The sequence below is a fragment of the Anguilla rostrata genome, chromosome 7, assembly GCF_018555375.3.
Source record: "Anguilla rostrata isolate EN2019 chromosome 7, ASM1855537v3, whole genome shotgun sequence".
NCBI lineage: Eukaryota > Metazoa > Chordata > Actinopteri > Anguilliformes > Anguillidae > Anguilla > Anguilla rostrata.
The window spans coordinates 35,416,923-35,438,474 of record NC_057939.1 but is presented as its reverse complement, the minus strand read 5'-3'; the positions used below and the strand labels follow the sequence as shown (position 1 = coordinate 35,438,474).

General features: G+C 40.4%; 1 protein-coding gene across 1 annotated transcript; it reads left to right on the top strand.

The window, feature by feature from the left end:
• The first annotated feature begins 4,433 nt into the window (after positions 1-4,433).
• Positions 4,434-20,852, top strand: tmem129 (transmembrane protein 129, E3 ubiquitin protein ligase). Its single transcript, XM_064344134.1, has 4 exons — positions 4,434-4,799; positions 5,309-5,783; positions 7,881-8,040; positions 19,880-20,852. The coding sequence occupies exons 1-4, from the start codon at positions 4,580-4,582 to the stop codon at positions 20,132-20,134; spliced, it is 1,110 nt and encodes a 369-aa protein (XP_064200204.1). The 5' UTR covers positions 4,434-4,579; the 3' UTR covers positions 20,135-20,852.
• The last annotated feature ends 700 nt before the right edge of the window (positions 20,853-21,552 follow it).

Genomic DNA, 21,552 nt, shown 5'->3' with positions numbered 1-21,552 from the left:
ATTCATGGCAAATATCTGCAATGCGTAGGCTAGATTGTAAACACAATTGAAGTGCAGGTTTTGTTTTTGCTGGTTAATCTGAGAGCTACCATAGTAGATAACAGACTGGTGTATCTTATTTGTTAAGTGTAGACTACTTGGTGATTAAAACGTATTTTTAACGGATAAATTGAATGTATGATTTAATCCCCCTAACAGGGTATGAAGACGCTGTGTGTTAGGCTACTTGTCATTTGATTAATCCAATCGTTGGCACGCTTGATTATAAAGGAAAATTACTAATGAAAACAGGTTGAGATCAACGATTAGTTTAAAGTAAAGTTTTAGGCCCCACAACCGAGTTGCTCGCTGAGTGAACGCAGGATTAGCCCTTCAGAACATTACCTTCTGTACCTTCTGACCTCATATAAACATAATTCACAAACAACTTCACACGTTCACAAAATAAATCCCGAACTCAGGGAATTTCGCGTTTTCGCCTTCTTTTTCCTGCAGATCACATCATCACGCTCCAGTTCCTCAATGAACAGTTCTCCCCATTGGACATTTAGTTCCAATTAGCTGCCAATTACAAAATCTTATCAAAGCAGCCAATTACAGAACACTACTACACAGCCAAAAAGAACGAAAAACTTTGTGGTCGCCATCTTGGTTCTGTTTGGAATAGTAGCTTGCTACCTAATAATAATTGCCCAAATTTTTTTTTATGTTGTTTCTACAGCTGTATAATTGTTGTGGCAAACATTTAATGTAAATACATTCTCTGTCATGCAAACACCACATAATATCATTTCATGACTCCGACAGCTGCATGACTAACATTAAGCTAAGTAAAACCTCAGATTGAATTTGTAAACCGGTAGACTACCGTTGCCCAAAACATTGTGTCGCCAGCTACATAGCCACATTTGTTTCATTCATACAGCTGGCTGGCTACTTAGCTACACAGCTTCATTAAACCCACTGCGTGACTAGCTAGCTTGCTAATTTCAGCTCAGTTCAGTTAAAATGAAACATTTCCTTTACACTCTGCTATAACGTTACTGATGTGTTTAGCTTAGGGTGGCCACTAGCATGACCTCAGAAAGAAGGACACTTCTGCGGGCCACGCTGCGTGGGTAATCAACACGGCCCCTCGCATTTACACCACCTCATGGTTTACACCTGCTTTGCACCACCACAATCTCCATCACATAGTCCATCACAAGTTTAAAATGAAGTAAAGGGAATGGATTTATTAAATTGAAATTCATCTTTATTTAAGGAACCACAAAGACCATTCTAGTACTGTTGTATTTTATTTCTTTACTTGTTTTTGTTTGTTATTTTTTCCTGTTTGGATTGTCTTTTTCTTGGGGTTTTGATGTATGCAATTTAAAATGTTAAAATGTCACAATGTGGGCTGAATGTTACCAGGATGTGCAAAATGCATGAAATTCGTCAATTCTACTTGACTTCGCACAGGTGGACCGTGGCCGGAGCCGCAATGTCAAGGCCAAGAGGCGCCACCGCCCACCCCAGTGACCATAGACTGTAGGCCCTACTGTAGCTTAGTCCTCTGCAGTAATCAGGAAGTGACGCAAACTGTACCTCCACAACAAATATTATAACAGTGCCCAAATGACACAACAAATCATGAAATCGACCCATGGACAGTCATAAGACGAATAAAACACACATAGTGTGACTATTTGTTCTCATGAGAAAAATTTATTGACTTTGTATTTTGACCGCATTTGTACCGTAGACTTACATGGAAACCGGATATGAAAACACCTATACTGGAGCCAATCGTAGTGGCGCTAGTGAGCAACCAGGAACAACAAGACCAGGAAATGAGCTTCAAAAACGAAGTCTGGTTTTGGCCGCTTGATCCGACCCAAGCGGCCAAAACCAGACTTCGTTTTTGAAGCTCATTTCCTGGTGTTGTAGTTCCTGGTTGCTCACTAGCGCCACTACGGATGGCTCCAGTATAGGTGTTTTCATATCCGGTTTCCATGTAAGTCTACGGTACAAATGCGATCAAAATACAAAGTCAATCATTTTTTCTCAAAAGAACAAATAGTCATAGGTGTATTTTATTGGTCTTATGACTGTCCATGGGTCGATTTCATGATTTATTGCGTCATTTGGGCACAGTGCCAATATTTGTTCTGGACCAATGAGGTACAACTTGCGTCACTTCCGGATTACTGCAGAGGACTCAGCTACAGTAGGGGCTACAGTCTATGGTCACTGGGGTGGGCGGTGGCGCTTCTTGGCCTTGCCATTGCGGCTCCGGCTACGGTCCGCCTGTGCTAAGTCTGAAAATGCAGGCATCCCATTTCGTGGTGATTTCATTATGGCGTGTGCTATTTACAGCTGCTCTAGACGACCATAAAATAATCCTCCTCTTAAGTTTTTCGGTATCCGAGTCATTTTTACTATTTCCTTTAGCCTACTTAACCAAATAATTACTTGGCAGAAAGCGTAATCAGCTTGCTATATTTGGTAGTCCAGTAGTAGCCTGTGCTAAAACAGTTCGCAACTTCGGCTACCAAGCCATTTGACTAGCTAGCTAACCTTAACCGGCAAACATTCAATCTGTCAAACGTGTTTGGCGGCTTGTCAGTCGTGTACATTCCGTAAATGTCTACCTGGGCCATGCTTCACGCATGTGACAAAGCTACTATAATCCCGATTTTGGGATAAACACTTTTTCAGTTTCACGAAGCGAATTAAGAGTTTCAAGGTTCATTTGCTGAATATACAACACACGATGAAATCACACACACAGAATTTAACGAAATTAACCATCTTGGCATGTTTTTAGCATTTAAGAGACCGACAAACTAGGCATTTAAGACAGTGGTTCTCAGAATCGGTTCTGGGGGCTCCTTGCGTATATTGGCTTTTCTCCATTGGTTTTGATGATTTACAAGAAAAAAATAATAGCCTAATAATAATTAGAAATTCAACGTAGGCTACATTATTTTTGTCTTCATGCACCAGGTGGAAAACTTGCCGTACAAAGTGCGTTGTCATATTTACACGCCTGCAGATCAGTTATTAAAATACTTGGTAAATTTGTTAATCACCGCTGAGTGTTAATTTTTGTTCGGTAGAAAGTGATTTGCGAACGATCGGTCAGCTAGCGTCACCCAGCAAGTGAACACCACAAACGGCGATGGAGTAGCTAGTAGTAGCAGGCTCATTATCTGACTGGCGAAAACCTACGACGATAACTTGCTCGGTTAACAGCAGATCTACCAGACAGTTATACGAAAATTTGCCTAGTCAAATCACCAGTAGCCTACACATCTCCGATTGATTGACCATCAGTGTAGTCAATGTTCTTCCCCTGTGGTTCATATTGCTAACGCGTGAGCTAACCACGGACAGCCTACCTAGCTCACTGGCAAGCTGATATGCTAGCTAAGCATATTCGTTTTGCTGAGAAACATAAATTGAAGATAACTGAACATAGCCTAATTGTATTTTTAATGTCATACATAACGTGATTACATGACACAGTACAGTCACGGATGGAAATTAAACTCTGTAAACATCTGATAATATATTTTAAAACATAACGGCAGACAGTCAGCTAGCCTCGTTCAGGTTGAGGGGCTTTTCCGCAACGGACTGTCAATCAAATTGTAAAAATCACAAGACCGCTTAACTCTATGGTTTTGGCTCCAAATCGATAAAATGGCCGCGCCCGCCATTGAGCTTCAAAACACGTTTTGAAGCTCAATGGCGGGCGCGGCCATTTTTTCGATTTGGAAAATCCCAAAATCCACACCTGACTCATCAGTAACACCTGTTAAGCCATTTGTCCCAAACATTATGATGCCCAGAAATTAGGGGGAGGGGCGTCTATGTATAACAAGTGCAGTAATTTCTACATGGTGAAACCAAAATGTATAGAATACCCTTTAATAAAACCTGATAATCTTCACTTTAACCACATTAATTGTTTGGTTACAAATCTAAAATGGCTGAGTCCAATCAAGAAAAAAATGTTGTCCCAAACATTATGGCGCTTACTGTATATGATCAAACCACTTGACATGAGAAATACCTTTAAAAAAAACAAACAAACAAACAAAACAAAAAACAGAAATAAGCAAATGAGGAGTTTTAAACATTTTTTATTATTTATTCATTTATTACTCTCACTAAAATTGAGTCACAGCATAGTGGACATGGTAAAATTACCTGCATCTAAAGAAAGGATGCTTTCTAAAATGTATAAAATTAATCATGAGGCCCATTTCTTTATGGTTTTATGATCATAAAAGCTTACTCATTAATAAGGAACATTTTGATATATTCCTGTTCTACAATTTATTAAATAATTTTCGGACTACAAGCTCCCGCTCACACACGCTAATGATTAAAAACTACGTGTCCCATGCTGACTCATCTGTTAGTCAGGAGCGTGCCAGGTTTAGATTATGTTAAAGTATGGATTGGTTGACATGGTTAAGCGAATGAACTATGTACATGATATATGAATCTGCGAAACTGCGCTGACTTTTGGGCGCACGACACGTTCAAGAATCCTGTCTAGAGTCGTTGTGAAGTATTTAACGTTATGTTGCAGGGTAACATGGACCGTCCCGAAGTTACATTTACTTTGGCGTATATTGTTTTTGTTTTTTGCTTTGTCTTCACACCAACTGAATTTATATCAGCGGGAGTTACAGTGCAAAATCTGTTTTCAGGATGGCTAGGAAGTGAAGATCTAGGTTTTGTTCAGTATCACATAAAGAGAACAACCGTAACTCTTCTCGTTCATTCCATATTGCCACTGGGTAAGTAGCTAGCTAGTAGCTGTATTTACGAACGCCACATGATAAGTGGCCAACTCACCACCCTATATGGTTAACGTAGACTAAGTTACACGGTGATTTATTAAGAACTTACGATCACAATGGAATTTGACAGTTATTGCCATCAATCATGCTAGTTGTTAGTTAGCTTATAGCTAGCTAGGCTGCAAAACAATGAACACTAGCGTTCGCGTGCTAGCTATCTAGTTTTAGCTTCGGGCTTGATACCTACTTAAAATGCGATAGTCTAGTCTAGTTAACTTTGGCCAGATTTCTTTAAGCATAGCTATATCTAGCAAGACCGCTAATAAAAGTTCAGGTGAATGTTGTATGTCAGCTAGCTTGAGAATAGAATGGAATTGTGTGCAATTTGCAAGTGAAGCATTTTTATGAATACTGTAACGTTCAGACTGAAATGGTTAGCTAGCTAAAAAGCTGTCTTAGTTTCTCTCTCGTGCAACTTGTGCTAAAATCTGATTTCTTCTCCACAGGTTATTATTTCGGGATGTGTATTGCAGCTCCAGATAAGAACCTATGGTACGTCCATTCGGCGAACGACATCTGGCAGCTGTACTTTACCATATCAGTCGCCCTTCCCCTATTCAGCTTGGTGCTCGTCCTTCACTGGTCACGGAACAAATGGGGAAATCATCCTATTTCCAAGAGCATAGGCGCACACGCACTTCCACAATCAAGCTGGAGGGCAGTGTCGTCTTCTATCAACACAGAGTTTCGTCGTATTGACAAGTTCGCCACGGGTGCCCCAGGTGCCCGGGTTATCGTCACAGACACTTGGGTCATGAAGGTTACAACCTACTACTTGCATGTGGCACAGCAGCAGGATATCCACCTGACCGTTATAGACTCAAAGCAGCATGAGCTGTCGCCGGACTCTAACACTCCAGTGCAGATTCTGACCATCACTGTGGCCAGCATTAATCCCAGTGTAAAGCCTTTTGACATAAGGTACAGTGGCAACCTGGAGCCCAGCACAAGGTGCAAGGCTATTGAGTTATTGATTCACATGTTGTGTAGCAATGGGGTGGTTTGATTTGGGAATGTATTGTGTCTCCAGTGAATTATTTATTTCCAGTTTTGAAAGCTGAGTTGCCTTTGTAGGCATGCTTCTGTGCTGCATCCTCCACAGTCTAGTCAGAAAATTGCAGGCTAGCATGTATGTCATCTAGGAGATATGATTCCAGCCAATGTTATAGTTCATCCGTTTAGCTGTGTACAGTTGAGGCCAAAAGTTTACATACACCTAGGATAAAGACATTCAAACAATTCTTCACAACTCCACACATTTCATGTTACCATACATTTCCTGTGTGAAGTCAATTTAGGGTATCTTTATTTCCATAAGAGGTCATTTCAAAATAATAGCTAAGAGACAGATTTATTTCAGCTTTTACTATATGTAATATATCAGATTTTCAGTGGGTCAAAAGTTTACATACACTTTGTTAGTATTTGGTGGCATTGCCTTTTAATGGCTTAGCTTGAATTAAACGCTTGCGGTAGCTTTCCACTAGCTTCTAACAACACTTTTCTGGAATTTCTGCCTGTTCCTCCAGACGGAACTGGTGTAACTCAGTCAGGTTTTGTGGACCTTTTTGCTCAGACACGCTTTTTCAGTTCAGTCCACAAATTTTCTATGGGATTCAGGTCAGGGCTTTGGGATGGCCAATACTTTCACTTTCTTTTAAGCCTTTTTGTTACAACTTTGGAGGTATGCTTAGAATCATTGTCCTGCTGGAAGACCCAGTTAAGACCAAGTTTTAACTTTCTAGCTGACATCTTGAGGTGTTGCTTCAATATTTCTACATAATTCTCTTTCCTCATGATGGCATCTATTTTCTGAAGTGCACCAGTCTCTTTTCTAGCAAAATACCCCCGCAACATGATGCTGCCACCCCCATGCTTCACAGTTGGGATGTTGTTCTTCGGATTAAAAGAGTCACCTTTTTCCTCCATACATAGCGCTGATCGTTATGGTCAAACAGTATCTGTAGTCTACGTGTATGTAAGCGTTTGGCCTCAACTGTAAATGAGGTGGGTCTTCTGTGGGTTTTGAACCATTGTGCTCACTAGGCACTTACACTGAGTAAAATACATGAGGCTGCACAGCCAAAGATTAGGGTACCCAGCCAAGGGAACTAATATCACTCATTGCTTTGCCAAGGGGGGATTTCAGTCCAGAGTGGACATTCATATCTTATCTAAAGTATATCATCTGCTTTAGAGGTGCCCAGGCAGACTACTGGGATCTGATCAACCAGAGGAGTCCCTTTTCTGCAGTGAGAGGAGGAATGTCCAGCAATCTGTGGACAGTTATGAATCACTTTGCAAGTCTTTCAGTGACAATGGTACTTGTGTGGGATTTGATATTTCATAGGGTGTGTTGCTTTAACTGGGTGCAACACCCTTATAGCCAGTGTGCAGGATTTTAATTCTAGGTGTAATGTATAGCTGTTCCCAAATACCTGAAACTTTACTAAAAGAACATTTAGAAAAGTAAGTAGGAGACGAGATTCCAGTGAAACCATTGCTGTACATCTGGTTTCACATACTGGATATTTTACCTCAATATTCAGTATGTGAAAGTCAAAGTGTACGGTGGATTGATGTAGCTAATGGTTAATATACAGGCAGAAAGTTTGCCCTTTCTTGGTGGCCATTTGAAAGCGATTCCTTTTGCCAGTTACATTATTAAGTGAACGTCTCCTAGTATTTGGTTTGAATTTGCTGCTGGAGCTTTGGTATCTCCCATAATGCCTGTCCCCCAGTTCTCCTGAATTAATCCAGCATGCAGCATAGCGAGGCATAAATATAATTGAGCAATTCAAATGGGGACAAAAAATTAGCTAAAAGATAAATGTGTTCCAGGTAGTCGTAATTGCATATTAGACAGTTAATCATTTTGTTGCATAATATGTTACTGTTCCCGTTTTAATGGCTTCTACTTTTGTTTCATGGAGGTGCATGTAGGTACAGTGCATGTCACAACTGACCCAAGCATGTGTGGATATGAATGATAGTAATGTGCCCTCCTCCATTGTTCAGATTGAATTCTACAGAGTATGGGGAGTTGCGTGAAAAACTGCATGCTCCGATCAGAAACGCAGCCAATGTCGTCATCCACCAGACCCTGAGTGACCTGTTCCTGGAGACGTTTAAATCCCATGTGGAAGTGAACCAGATCTACTCACTCCCCAGTGGACTGGTGAGGAAGCACCTTTCATGAGCACTCAGAACAGTTTAGATGTCCTGATTTTAATTTCGGTCTTACTACGCACTACTACTCTTACTTACTTTTAGGATACATGGTTTATGTACCCTGAGTTGGTGTGGTTGTAACGCCCCATTTGAAACAAAGTTGGGTTATGTATGACTGAATTTTCGCCTTTAGCACCCTGTCAGAAACAGAGGAGAGTCACAGAACATTACCTGTTAACTGACTCATCTTGAATTGTTTGTTTTTAAATTAGCATATTAATTAAGCAGATTGATGTTTTTTTCAGTACTTTGCACAATGTAGCCTATCTGTTTCAGTGTTGCTGTATCTTTGTGATAGAATATAATATTTTGAATAATAACAGAAGTTGGGTTTTTCTAAATAGTTTTCATGGTGTCCTATTCACGAGCAGCTTTTGAGTCGGGATGTGAACAATTTGTTGATTTTTGGATAGTCAGTAATGAGCATGCTTGTGGAATGTTATATTAAATTGTCACAAACCGTTCAAAATTAAAGATCACCAATGTTGCTTGGGCTACTGCTCTAAATGGGTAATAGAGGGGGCGAGTGGGGCTTGTCATTTACTTTAACATGACTTACCATCAGTTGAAAAGATGGCCAGCCTGCGAAAGTGTGCTGTGCATGGAATGATGAACACACTGTTCAGTGCAAAATATGTGCTGCCAAATTTGAATTCCATACGTGACATCTATATCTATGTGATTATACCTTGCCACTTCATTGAAGATTGGGTCATGTGTTACCCTGTGCAGTGAGCGAAGCAGCAAACAATCACTCTGGAAAAAATCTAGAAATGCTTATTTTTAAAAGTTTTAATCTTGTGATCTGCACTGATTTAAGTAGTGACGTTTTTATTAGCGGTATCGTAAATCAAATGGTAAAAATCAATTAGTTTCAGACAGAAACTACTCGATGGTCATAAATGTGTGTCATTTGCATCTCTAGTTTCGAGCAGGGGGTGCTTCCGGTGGTATTGCTAAATTGTGTCACAAAAGTCACAATTTAAACATTAGTTGCTTTAATTGTAGTAGGGAGGGGCTTGAAACTAGATAGTTGTATATTACATTTAAACTTCATACACATAATCACATAACTATGCAAAATACAGATTTATACTATTTAAAAGTTTACACAAATGCAATTCATAACGCTCCTTCACAAGACAAAATAAACGAAAGGCCATGCCAGGGTTTTCCCGAGGTTTTCAGAGGGCTTAGGTGCTCTCAACTATATTTTGGAACAGCATTTTTTTTTGTTGTTTTTTTTAATATATGAAAAAACGCTTTGACCAGCGGTTTCATCAGAAAAAGATGTTACGTGTGAACACAGCCTAACTTTGTTTAGCTACCAAGCCACATTAGATACTAACATTAGTTCAGTCGAGGTATCTTTATGTAACGTCAACTGCCTTCGCTGGCTAACGTTGTCATAAAAAAATTTTCAGACCGTGAAAACTGGATTACTTGTTTACGTTTTTGACAGATGTGGCTAGGGTAAATCTATCGGTGTTTCCGTCACAGCACTTTCGACACAAGCAAAATCGGAAGCGCTATCCTAAAATTTATTCTTACCGCGAAGAGTGCCTGACCCGCAACCATAGTAATTTGTTAACACGGCGGCACAATTATATTGAGAAATGCCATCTTTGGGGAAAAATGCTATATTCTGTAAATGCATTTAACCTACCATGCATAAAAACATAAAAACGCTCGTCAATCACCCACTTCTATTTATAATGCCATCATAGCGCGGAGTGTTTAAAACCATAAATTTTTATTTATTTTTATTTGACCTTTATTTAACCAGGTAAAATCAGTTGAGAACCAATTCTCATTTACAATGATGACCTGGCCAAGAGGCGTCAGCAACAGTAAATAGGTAGCCTAATAAAAAAAAATAAAAAAAACACAGTCAGCACAAAACGACGCATACAGTACAGATACAGTGCAGTACAACATACAGTATGACACAACAGTACATAAGAAACGGCAAAAGACGGCATAGGTAAATAAAATAAATCAAAAGTCAATAAATAAAATCAATAAACCAATAAATAAACACTATGTGCAAGAGAAGGTGATTTACTGGATATTCTTTGTACAGTTGTAACGGGAGAGAGAGTGAAGAGAGGGCTGGTCAGCAGGTGCAGCAGTCAACTATGACCTGTTGCAGATTTTGTTTGAACATGTTGAGAGATGTGAGAGCTGTGAGTTTGAGTGTGTTTTGTAGTGTGTTCCAATCATTTGCAGCGGCAAAACGAAAGGAATTACGGCCAAAGACAGTACAGACTTTTGGAATGATGAGCATTATGAAATCACTGGATCTTAAGTGGCAATTGCTGTCGGAAATGTGCAGGAGGTTTGAGAGGTAGCAGGGTGTCTTTCCCAGGAGTGTTTTATAAACTAATTGCAGCCAATGTTGTAGCCGCCTGGTATGAAGGGAGGGCCAATCCACCAGTTTGTAGAGATCACAGTGGTGAGTGGTGAAGGGTGCGCATGTGGCAAAACGGATTGCTGAGTGGTGGAGTGTGTCGAGCTTGCTAAGGCTGCCCTTTGATGCCATTTTATAGATTATATCACCGTAGTCAAACAGAGGAAGGATGGTCATTTTCACAAGAGTGTATTTGGCGGAGTGCGTGAAAGAAGCCTTGTTTCGATACAGAAAACCAAGTCTAGCTTTGACTTTAGCCAGAAGGTTATTGATATGAGTGTTAAATGAGAGAGATGAGTCCAACCAGAGGCCAATGTATTTATAGGAGCTGACAAACTCCAGTTCCAAGCCATCAGCACTGAAAATCTTAGGGGGGCTGGAGATGTTGAGATTTTTCCGGTCAAACAGCATACATTTGGTCTTTTTGGAGTTGAGGAGCAGGTGGAGGTTGTGGAAAGACTGCTGGATGGAGGCGAGGCTTTGTTGAAGAGTGGACACAGAAGCATGGAGTGAGGGGCCAGCTGAATATATGATAGTATCATCAGCATACAGATGTATCTGGGAGCTACCAACGGCCTTGGCTACCTCGTTAATGTAGATGGAGAACAAGGTTGGGCCTAAGATGGAGCCTTGAGACACACCTTTAGTGATGGCAAGTGGTTCCAATGTGATGTTTCGGTCTTCACCCTCTGGACACGATCAGCAAGGTAGCTGGCAAACCAGTTGCAGCATCTTCTGGACAGGCCAATGCTACTAAGTCTTTGCAGGAGGATATTATGGTCGACTGAGTCAAAAGCCTTGGCTAGGTTTATAAAAGCAGCTACACAGACTTGCTTGTTGTCCATGGTGGTAACGATGTCGTCAAGGACCTTCAGGGTAGCGGTGATACATCCATGGCCTGTCCTAAACCCAGACTGCAGGTCAGACAGAATGTGATTAGAGTCAATGAAGTGAATTAGTTGTTTATGAACCAGTTTCTCTATGACTTTGGCCAGGCAGGGCAAGATGGAGATTGGCCTGTAGCAGTTCGGGTCAGAGCTAGAGCCTCCTTTGAAGAGGGGGAGAATCATGGCAGATTTCCAGTCAAGGGGGAATACAGACAGTTGAAATGACAGGTTAAACAGTCTTGTAATGGGGGCAGCAATAATATGAGCGGCTGCTTTTAAAAACACAGGGTCAAGCCCATCAGATCCAGCTGACTTGTTTGGATCTAACTTAATGAGTTCATCCAGGACTTCCGAAACCATTACAGGTTGAAGGGAGAAGCTGTTAATGCTGGATGATGAAGTAGGAGTATTAGTTGAGGCAGTGTTAGGAGCAGCTGCATCAAAGACATGAGATGACTTCACGAAGTGGTGGTTGAAGAGCGTGGCCATGCGTGGTTTATCATTAAAAACAATTTCACCGAATTTCATAGAGGTGGGTAGATGAGGAGAAGCAAGTTTGTTTTCCATGGACTTGACTGTTTTCCAGAACTTCTTGGCGTCAGATCCGCAAGCTGAGAATTTCTCTTTGAAATGATTGATTTTAGCTTTCCTGATCGCCTGTGTGGTTTTGTTTCTGCATTGTCTGAAGGCCAGCCAGTCGGCAGGAGACTGAGTAGACCTAGCTCTCCGCCATAAGGCATTTTTTAGTTGTATCAGAGCAGCCAAATCGTGAGTAAACCAGGGGCTGTAACGATTCTTGGTCCGGAATCTTTTAAATGGGGCGTGTTTATCAATGATAACGCTAAAGGTATTCTTGAAATAAGACCAGGCATCATCCACAGAGGGGATAAGGTTGATTCTATCCCCATTCTATCACAGCTGCAACATCATGTAGGAAGGCTTGATTGTCAAAGTTTTTCAGTGAGCGCTTGGTCGTAATCACTGGTGGGCGTTTGACAGAGAGGCCAGAGCGAACGCATGCAATGGCACAGTGGTCACTCAAGTCTTGACTGAAGACTCCAGTTTGATAGTTTGATGGAGTGTTAGTGAGAATAATATCGATCAGTGTGGCAGATGAGGGTGATTTCAAATTGTGTCTGGTTGGCTCAGTTATAAGTTGAAAGAGGTTTAAAGCATCAAATTGCTGTATGACTAAATCTGGGGGGTTGATCATATCCCAGTTTAGATCACCCAGAAGGAAAAACTCATAGGAAATGTGAGGGGCCAGAAGTTCACCAAGAGCTGTTAGTGTACATGCTGGAGCAGAGGGTGGTCTATAGCAAACAGCAACAGAGAGAGTGAAATTGTTTGACAGTTTGAACAGTAACAGTTCAAATTGCTTGGGGACTGACTTAGACAGTGTTACAGAACATTGCAAATGGTCTTTTACAAAGATAGCCACACCACCTCCCTTAGTGGATCTATCCTGATGAAAGACATTGTAGCCCGGTATTTGAATTTCAAGATTAGAGACACTTTTCTTAAGCCACGATTCAGAGACAGCCAGAACATCAGGGTTAGCAGTATGCACCCAAGATTTTAAATAATCAAGTTTTGGCAACAAACTACGGATATTGACATGTAAAAAGCCCAAAGATTTGCGTTCACAAAAATCATTAAACGACAGACTAGAGGCAGTAGGGCCTTGAATAGCAGGCCCTGGGTTTGGGTGAACATTGCCAGAGACAAACAACATGAGAATGATTAACCCACGTTTGAAAACAGTGCCAAAACATCACATTTGTTTATCTTTCACTGAGGGTTTGGTCAAAATTAATGAGGAGTCATGGAACTGGTGCAATAACATGTAAGAGTACAAATGAATAAGATTCAATACACACCGAGTAGGAAGTCCAAATGTCTTTGTAGTCCAGAAGGAAGAAACGTCCCTGGATGATAAACCCGAAGTCCAAAGTACCACCACCATTGGAAATGATGGCAGACTCTTGCGTGTACCTGCTGAAAAAGCAGGTTGTTTGAGCTGATGTGTGCCAAAAAATAAAAAAGATTGTAAGCCGAAAAGGCAAAGAAGGTTTTAGTGGATAAAACATGTCCAATCCAATAACAGAGGCCCAGGCTGTGGCTAGCAGAGGAGGCCAAGGCTGAAGCTAGCAGAGGAGGCCAGGCTGTAGCTGGTAGAGGAGGCCCAGGCTGTAGCTGGTAGGGGAGGCCAGGCTGTAGCTGTTAGAGGAGGCGCAGGCTGTAGCTGGTAGAAGAGGCCCAGGCTGTAGCTGGTAGAAGAGGCCCAGGCTGTAGCTGGTAGAAGAGGCCCAGGCTGTAGCTGGTAGAGAAGGCGCAGGCTGTAGCTGGTAGAAGAGGTCCAGGCTGTAGCTGGTAGAAGAGGTCCAGGCTGTAGCTGGTAGAGGAGACCCAGGCTGTAGCTAGCAGAGGAGGCCCAGGCTGTAGCTGGTAGAAGAGGCCCAGGCTGCAGCTAGCAGAGAAGTCCCAGGCTGTAGCTAGCAGAGGAGGCCAAACTGTAGCTGGTGGAAGGCCAGGCTGTAGCTGGTAGAGGAGGCCCAGGCTGTAGCTAGCAGAGGAGACTTAACAGCAGTAAAATTATCTCCCTTTTGGGTAGTTCTAAGAAGCCAAAATAGCCAAAAGAGAAGCCAAAAAAGAGTCAGGGGTGTACCTCTTGATTAGATGTAAAAAGTCACTGTCCTTGGCTGGATTATCAGTATAAAACACGGATAAAACAAAAATAAAGTTAAGAGCTCACATGCAGGCACACAAACAAAGGACAGGGCTGGCGGCCATCTTGGACTGGGCAAAATTCAAGATGGTTTGGTGATAAAGCCACCTCTCCGTTTTTTTGTTAGCGCATCACCGTTGTTTTTACATTCATTCTGATATGTCGCCTAAATGCCTTTTTACGTTCATTCGGCTTAAGGCGCTCTGCAAAATCACGTAGGCGCTGCGCCTAAGCCTTTCTATGGTAGGGAAAACCCTGCATGCACATGCTCCTTGCATACAGAATAAAAACAGGCTGCGTCCAGAGAGTGATAGCTTTTAATTCATGCTCACAGTTGGCCGTATCTTACTAGCGCTTACAATGCTAGTAAGATACGGCCAGCAATATGCGGCTATTATTGTAGCAGAATTATTTGCAAATGCGTACATAAATCTGTAAATGCGTACACAGATCTGTAAATGCGTACACAGATCTGTACACAGATCCTTGAGCCTGGTTCCTTCCAAGGTTTCTTCCCATCTGCCACAGGGAGTTTTTCCTTGCCACTGTTGCCTTAGGCTTGCTCCTGTGGGGGTTTAGGCCAGGGTTGTCTGTAAAGCGTATTGTGACAACTGCTGTAAAATACGCTATACAAATAAAATTTGATTGATTGATAAATGCTTACACAGATCTGTAAATGCGTACACAGATTTGTAAATGCATACACAGATCTGTAAATGCGTACAGAATTATTTGCAAATGCGTACATAGATCTGTAAATGCGTCCACAGATCTGTAAATGCGTGCATAGATCTGTAAATGTCTATAGCATCAGTTCCAACTCAGGCGGGCCTCTCAATTGGCTGTCTTTTTACACGTGATTTTTGCTACATTTCTGCTGTGGCAGAGATCTGCAAATGCGTGCGGCGATTTGCAAATGTGTGTGGAGATTTCTAGGTTAACTATGACTCCCATGGTGCACTTCGACATGAAATGTCCAATCGCCGAGTTTAAAATTCTGTAACATGAGCCGGTAACTGCGGGCAAGAGAGTTTACGGTGTTGCGAAAACTGAAAACAGAGTGGTCAACTGCACTCGAGGTTGAATAATTAATTTCTTCTACTTAAGGGTAACGGATACTCATAATTTGGAAATCAAGTCTAAAAATAAGGGTATGTAACAAAAAGCTGAACCTATAGTTTCACCTGGGTTATGATGGCTGCTGTCAATGTGACAGGCCATCCGTTTGGATCTTCGAACAACCCATGGGTAAGTAACGTTTGTTGTTTTAAAATTTTTTTTTATAAACACAAGGTAACAAATTGATAATAGTATGTACGCATTTACAGATCTGTGTACGCATTTACAGTTTTATGTACGCATTTACAGATCTGTGTACGCATTTACAGATTTGTATGCGCATTTACAGATTTATGTACGCATTTGCAAATAATTCTGCTATAATAATAGCCCCATACAGCAAAGTCTAAAGTCAATTGTAAGATTCAAAAGTTCAAGCTCTGAATTACGCAACTACAATTTTGTTTGTATTGACACCACTACGCATTAATTTGACGGCCAGTTATACAATAATACACCAATCACATCTGTTGCCTCAAGTGATCATTACACGCATAAATATTCACACACAGTTTGGGTTACTTGTCATTGTTGACATCTGCCACTTTACATAGCAGCCAAGTCAATCTCTGTATCGCAAAACATTGTCAGTTAAACTGATTCTGCACAGCGGCAGTGTAGTGAATAACCAAGTGTGTTACCTACACTTAGAAAGACCCAAATGTGGCCTCTCACTCTGGTGTGTTATTCTAATTAGTAGTTTAATGTTCAATCTGTCCAGAATGTCACTGTCTGTACACATGTAAGAGAGCCAGGTGTGTTTTCTTTCGGTTGTCAAGTCCCACAGCTAGGTTTTTTAAGTTCAACTAACTTCTTTGAGCAGTCTGATAGACAGCAAGACTATTTCAGCTAACTTGTCCATTTCTTTGAACAGTCTGATAATGATGATAAGGCCGTATTGAATCGGTGCAGATTTGACATCTCATGTGGATTAATCCTTGTAGTCGCTTTATGGCAGCAACAATTTTTTTAAATATAAATGATTAAAAATCATTTCAAGTCTATTATCAAATTGTTTGGCTCACAAATGTAACTTATACTCAAAAAATGCATCCTCCTTTTCTCCACTACCACCTTGTCTCCTCTATGCCCCGGTGACCAATCTTTGTGTCCCAATATTGGAAGGGACAAGTGAAGTGGCTTTCAAACTCAACTACTCATCACCTCCCAGTGAAGTATACATCGATGTGTCCTACCGTGGAAGTCTTATCACATTTCTGGCAAAGATTGAAAGACCATCCCACAGAATCTGACACTAGAAACTTTAGAAAGTGGAGATGGCAGAAAATTAGAATTTCCACAATTCAAATTCTCTCATTTTTGAGTGTAACTGAAATGCTACAAATCAGTCACCGACAAGCCAACCCCTCATTACTGTAGGCTACCAACCAGCAGGGGGTGCTGCAACACTCTTAGCACCCATTACCTTCCCACACCTGTGAATAGGCATATCTGGACACTATTGTTAAAAAGTACAATGTGTGAAAGTAAACTCTTTGAATAATTGACAGGACAGAACAAAATCAGTTTGCAAAAAAAGGCCAAAGATTGTGATTTGAGTTTGAGGTTTGTGTAGGCTGTCATTCAGAAAGCCAGTGTAGATGAAAAATGAGTGTTTTAATGAGATCCTATTTACCACTCACTTTATTATTTGTTTTCAAGATTTATAACTACAAAATATCTACAGATTTATAGTACAAATATGATTCTAGCAAAAAAAAATGCCCGTCTAGAGTCATGTAAGCAACCATTCCTATAAATGATTCAAATGTTTTAGTATTGTAGGAACAGCGAGGATTAAGTAAAATGTTTGTTCAGAATCCAACGGTTTTGACCAGGTAACACCCTCATTTCAGCATCTGGCACTGAATGCTGAACACAGGTGTGTCAACAGTTAAAGCTTTTCACATATCCAACAAATAAATTGCATTTATTTGATTTAATTTGGTAATTATTTTTAGACTTATTAATTTTCAATTAAATCTCTGAATTTGTTGATAGGCAGAGCAACCTGTTAGATCACCTTGTATCAATATGTACAACTCACAACCAGATTAAAATGAAGAAATATATTAAATTACAAACCAAAAAATAAAGTGTAATCTAAAGACGAAGATCAGCTTAACAAATAACAGTTGTACCGGACATGAACAGGTTACCATCTCAAAAGAAAGGGATGAAGAAAAATGCTGAACCACAGCTTGTTTCTTCCAGAAAATACAAAATCAAAGTTAGAAAACAGCCAGATATTCCTAAAAGGTGGCGGGCGGTGATGGTTCAGAGAGAGGGAGGGAGGGCAGCCTGGCTGATTGGCTGAGGTGTGGAAGGGTGGATTAAAGTTGGCTTATGTGGTTTTAAGTCAGGCTAAACACTCTGAAACTATTATTTTACAATTCCTGGTTTTACACCCATCATAAGGGCACCAAATATGATTATATTAGGAGGTAATGTAGCTCAGCTAAAATAAAAACCTCTGCCTCCAGCAACATGTTTGTAGATAATAATTGTTAAATCCCGCCAGTTGCAATCTCCACTTTCAGGTGTAATATCTTCCATGTCACGAAACCAAATCATACTATGTTGGTTTTTTATGGAAAGTGGAAATGGCAGAGAAATTTAATTTCCCCAGTAATGTAAGATATTTAGTCAAAATTGTTTGTTCGTCAGTAAGGTATTATCATGCATAGCATCTCACTGGAAGGCCTACAAGAGATAACAAAATGGCAGTTTGTTTTTGTGGCTCATATCTTACTAATTTGGCCATTTAAGATGGGGGAAGCAGGTTCATTTATTTGTTTGTGAATGGATGTTGCTTAAATGAACATGTCCCTAAACTTAAATAAGAATGGCAGCTACCATTATTTCAGTGTGTGAATATGCATGAATTTGTTTAACCAACCGTTCTCAACGGGCGCATTTATTACCAACAAATTTGTTACAGCGGGAAATTGTTTTTCAGTGTGAATACTGCCATAATATGAACATTGGGAAACAATAACTCCCATAATATGAAGCGACAAATACGTTTCACTAATCTACAGAAATGTTTCTGAATTGGCTTATGTAAGATGCAATGAACTGGCAATCCGCTTGTTAAGCCATGACGTATCGACCTTCCGATAATACTGTTTCCGGGTCCAAGCCTCTACTGTGTTGGCGGAGGCTCTCGTCTTTTCAACATGCCGCAGTGCTGTGTCCTTTGTTGTTTTAATAGATCTGAGTCCAAAAAAACTCTTCAGTTGTCATTCTGCCACTTTCCTTGCGATGAGAAAGAGAAGAGGAAATGGCTGCAGTTGATAATTAAGTTACAATTCTTAAATTTCTCAAATGAAGAAAAACAAAGTTTAGTGCCAGTGGGTACTAACGTTAGCTAGCTGTTTACATCCTGTTCTTACCTGTCCTTATCAGTTCTCATTATGCATCTACATTAGTGCACAACCTGTCTACATTACAGTTTATCATTACTGTACACCTGCTACCATTACCACGGTATTATATGTAAGGAATAAACCACGATGGGCTGTCCTGTTATTGGAAAATAATGGTAGTTCTACTATTTGCACCGTTGTTAAGCAAAAACCTCAGGTCGTTAATTCTATGAAACTAACGAATCTATCAAGAAAAAATAATTCCTTCTTACTACAAACTGCATTGTTCACAAAGATACAGATGAAAATGCGTCCCATAGCCATGAGTTAAATACGGAACGCCTATTCTACTGTCCAAATAAGGGACGATTCCGTATTTTGCGGGATGGTTGGCATCCCTAAATAAAGTAACTAGAACCGTGATTCAACGTTGCCATCTACTGCGAAATTGGACATTGAAAAGGGGAGGGGACGTAACAACAATTCAAAATTGAAAGAATAATGTTGCTGTTTTAACTGCTTTAGAATGGTGGATTTTGTAGCGCATTGATTTTATTGGAGTTGAAAGACCCTTTTTAACCCTCAATGGTGCATCACTAAAGAAGGAAGTGATCGTGAAAAGGTTCACAGGTTCGGGATCTGAAGGCGTTTGGACCCGGAAATGGCAATACATCACGTGTGACGTCAGACTTAACAAGCAGATAGAATGTAGGCTGTCACAGTGTAGTATATGAGGTGAATTAGTGTTCGTGTATATTCAGACATCAAACACATTGGGATTCTGAACAGTTAATTAAAGATGTTTACTTTGATTTAATGTTGCTGATTATGTAGGCTATTAGTGTCTCAACACAAACCACAATGTCAGACTCATGTTTGTATACACTATCTGCAAGTACTTGTACTTGAAACTTCAAGCTGTTTTGCAGCTGACCACATGTAAGATCTGTGCTATTAGCTATGAAGCTATTTATGGGCTTTACAGTATTCAACTTCTACTGACAGAGAAGCAGACAAGCTTGTTCCAGTTGTCTTCACATCTCCTCATTCTGTCCTTTCGTCCACTCGTCTCCTCCTTTCCTCAAATTACTTCTGGGTAGCAGACTAGTTGTAGTGGGACGCACCCCCTGTAAATGTTAGTTTTGGCCCTGCAGTAGCCAGTTGACCCTGTAGGTACAGTAGTAGCAGTTGACAAGCTGTTATATGCTGACCCTGTAGGTGGCACTGGTTCCCTTGCAACGACAATTGAACCTAGCTTTCTCCTCTGTCCCTAGGAGCTGGAGCCCTGCATTGGCTGCATGCAGGTTTGCTCCAACACCAAGCTGCTGCGGCTGTGCCAGGATGACGGCCAGTACGAGGGTGAATGCCAGCAGTGTTACTGCCGTCCCATGTGGTGCCTCACCTGCCTAGGCAAGTGGTTTGCCAGCCGACAGGACCAGCAGCACCCTGAGACCTGGCTGGCCAGCAGGGTGCCCTGCCCTACGTGCCGGGCCAAATTCTGCATTCTAGATGTGTGTCTGGTGCAGTGACCCTTTAGTGTGCCTTTTCCCATTGACTGAGATGTGTACTTTGAAAAGGTTGAGTATGTGAAAATATTCCTCAGGAAAGATTTTCATTGGACGTAGCAAACATACCAATAATAAGACTTTGCACAAAAATGTATAGTTTATTCTTGGTAAACCATATACACTATGGGTTTTATTCATGTAATAGCCACTAGGTGCTCTTAAAGGTTTTTTTCACCAGCCAGTAATGGTGACAAGGGACATTTTGACACTCTTACCATGATAGTGTTGCTTATGGCATTACTGTAAGGATGGTTATACATACGGGATTTTGATGATCTCTGGCTGTCACTCTTTATCAGGTGGTTTCACTGTAGAGATTCCATCTAGCCATGACATGATCTTTTTATTACTCCTTCATATTTGTGTTATGCTCCATTATGATTTCATTGCTAAGGGAACTGCGCTAATTAAAATTTAACTGGCTTACTTGGTGATTAAAAAGTAGATTTAAAATATTTTTATTTGGGGTAGTTTGATTTCTTCGGGGGGGGGGGGGGGGATCTCTCAAATGAACCAAAAATTACAGTATTTTATGGCTTCAGAGGTGATTTCTGAAAGACACAAATTTCAGTGAAAAGGCAGAAAATGAAAAATGAGAAAGCGGAAATGTTTCTTCAGTTCTATTAATCTCTAATTATCAGTTGTAAATGCAATCATAAATAAACAACCTGTGTGGCAAGGCTGTGTTTTATTCCTTTAAAATTCAGCAGTGAAAGAAGGTATCTGGGAGATTTATGACGACAATTTAATTTTAAAACCTAATAAAAGATTTTGCCCAAAATGTTTCAGAATTATGAAATAATTACTTGTGTGAAAAGCCAGCGTGCTCCCATATGTTTTTAGATCATAGTGCCAAGTAGTTATTTTTGGTAAAAAATTAACTGTACAAAAATTAAATGCAAAAAAACGTTTTTTAATGTTACTGGCACTGATTTGAGCAAGCATCAGAGTATTGCCTTATACATTCCACCAACTATAATTTTACTTATACAACTTAAGCATAGGATGCTTTGTAGTAGGGGGCTTTGCAGTAATGTGTTTATGAAGGCAGATATGATCTGGAAGTCATTATTTACTACACACTATTGCTGCAGTTCAGTTTATTGAAAGCTCATTATAATTTAGTACTTCGAGGATATTGTGATCTCATTGTGCTATATTGCAAACAGTTACATAAAAAGCAGTGACAGAATTATTTAACTGATCAAATTAAAGACTGAGGTGAATCAGTAGATGCCCAATTGGTGAAATTGTGGTCATTAAAACTAACCATCAGGTAGATAATGAAGATTTCAAAGACAAAGTGAATGATAGGCCTAACCTGTATTGTGTTAAGTTTAAGAAAAATTTGTGAAAAAATGTAAAGGTGTTAAACAATT

Bases quoted from the DNA above. Each gene is read 5' to 3' on its own strand.
- tmem129 (XM_064344134.1), top strand. From the start codon at position 4,580: ATGTTGCAGGGTAACATGGACCGTCCCGAAGTTACATTTACTTTGGCG. The intron at 4,800-5,308 runs GTAAGTAGCTAG...TCTTCTCCACAG, and splicing joins TCATTCCATATTGCCACTGG to GTTATTATTTCGGGATGTGT. The intron at 8,041-19,879 runs GTGAGGAAGCAC...CTCTGTCCCTAG, and splicing joins ACTCACTCCCCAGTGGACTG to GAGCTGGAGCCCTGCATTGG.